We start from the raw sequence: 1,448 nt of genomic DNA on the forward strand, positions 1-1,448 counted from the left end.
AGGAAGGAAGGAAGGAAGGAAGGAAGGAGAGCATGGATGGGAGAGAGAAAAGAAGGAGGGAAGGAAGGAGAGCATGGATGGAAGGGAGGGAGAAAAGGAAGGAAGACAAATGGGAGGGGGAAGTAAGGAAGGAAGGAAGGAAGGAAGGAAGACAAATGGGAGGGGAAGTAAGGAAGGAAGGAAGGAAGGAAAGAATGAAGGAAGGAAGGAAGGAAGGAAGGAAGAAAGCAACCAAGCAAGCAGTGATGGGATTCAAATAGGTGAACAACTGGATCTCTGTGTGGATGCCGCTTCCGGAAGTCCATTCTGGGCCCGGGCAAGAAAAAATTAGCTCCCGGTTCTGCCGAAGTGGTGGGAACCGGCTGAATCCCACCCCTGGTCTACCTGTAGGGCAATCCAGCCCCCTTCCCAAATTGACACAGCACCCCAAACGCGATTATGCGCAGGACGTGCTCCTTTGCGCCGGATTCCGCCTAGCGCGACCCCCCACCACCACGCAAACCCAACTCTAGGGAAACAAGACAGTCCTCCCTGGTCCAATCTCAAGGTAAGTTCTCTTTACCATAATATTACCCATGGGTCCAGTTTCACCCTCTCCGTAAGTAGAAATGATCACGTTGACGTTCTCCACGATGCGCTGGAAGGTCCGGTAGAGCTCGTCCGGCTCCAACTGCAGCTCCAGCAGCGCCCGGTCCATCTTGTTCATCATCAGAACCGGCTTGATACGCTCGGCGATCGCCTGGCGAAGCACCGTCTCCGTCTGCACGCAAACCCCTGTCGGGGGAGGGGGGGGGAGAAAGACGACACCGGTAAGGTCCAGGCTGGTTCCAGAGAAGAGCTGGATGGCTGTCTGCTGGAAAGTTCCAGCATTCCAAAACTGGGAATGTTTTGGGGTAACTTTGGTGGAAAGGAGGACAACAAGGTGGGTTCCTACCTAACTAGGGGTAGATTAGGTGTAGCTAAGTAAACTTACATAAATAACAATAACAATAACAACAACAAAACAACAACAACAATAATAATAATAATAGAGTTGGAAGGGACCTTGGAGGTCATCTAGTCCAACCCCCTGCTCAGGCAGGAAGCCCTAGACCATTTCAGACAAATGGCTGTCCAGTCTCTTCTTAAAAACTTCCAGTGTTGGAGGGAGGGAGGGAGGGAAGAGGAAGGACAAAGGGGAAGGAGGGAAGGAAGGAAAGACAGAACAACAGAGTTGGAAGGGACCTTGGAGGTCATCTAGTCCAACCCCCTGCTCAGACAGGAAACCCTACACCATTTCAGACAAATGGCTGTCCAGTCTCTTCTTCAAAAGTTCCAGTGTTGGAGGGAGGGAGGGAGGGAAGGAGAGAAGAGGAAGGACAAAGGGGAAGGAGGGAGGGAGGGAGGGAAAAAAGGGAGAGGAAGGAAGGGAGGGAGGGAAGGAGGGAGGGGAAGGGAGAGGAGGAAGG

At 52.3% G+C, this 1,448-nt stretch overlaps 1 protein-coding gene across 1 annotated transcript in view; it reads right to left on the minus strand.

The window, feature by feature from the left end:
- Positions 1-1,448, minus strand: part of LOC107295164 (elongation factor 2) — a 40,944-nt gene that overhangs the window by 28,278 nt on the left and 11,218 nt on the right. The window contains exon 3 of the mRNA XM_015824466.1: positions 563-821. Within this exon, the coding sequence (XP_015679952.1) occupies positions 563-821 (259 nt within the window). The remainder of the gene's footprint in view (positions 1-562; positions 822-1,448) is intronic.

This window comes from Protobothrops mucrosquamatus, unplaced genomic scaffold (genome assembly GCF_001527695.2).
Source record: "Protobothrops mucrosquamatus isolate PMUCROS unplaced genomic scaffold, P.Mucros_1.0 scaffold2243, whole genome shotgun sequence".
NCBI lineage: Eukaryota > Metazoa > Chordata > Lepidosauria > Squamata > Viperidae > Protobothrops > Protobothrops mucrosquamatus.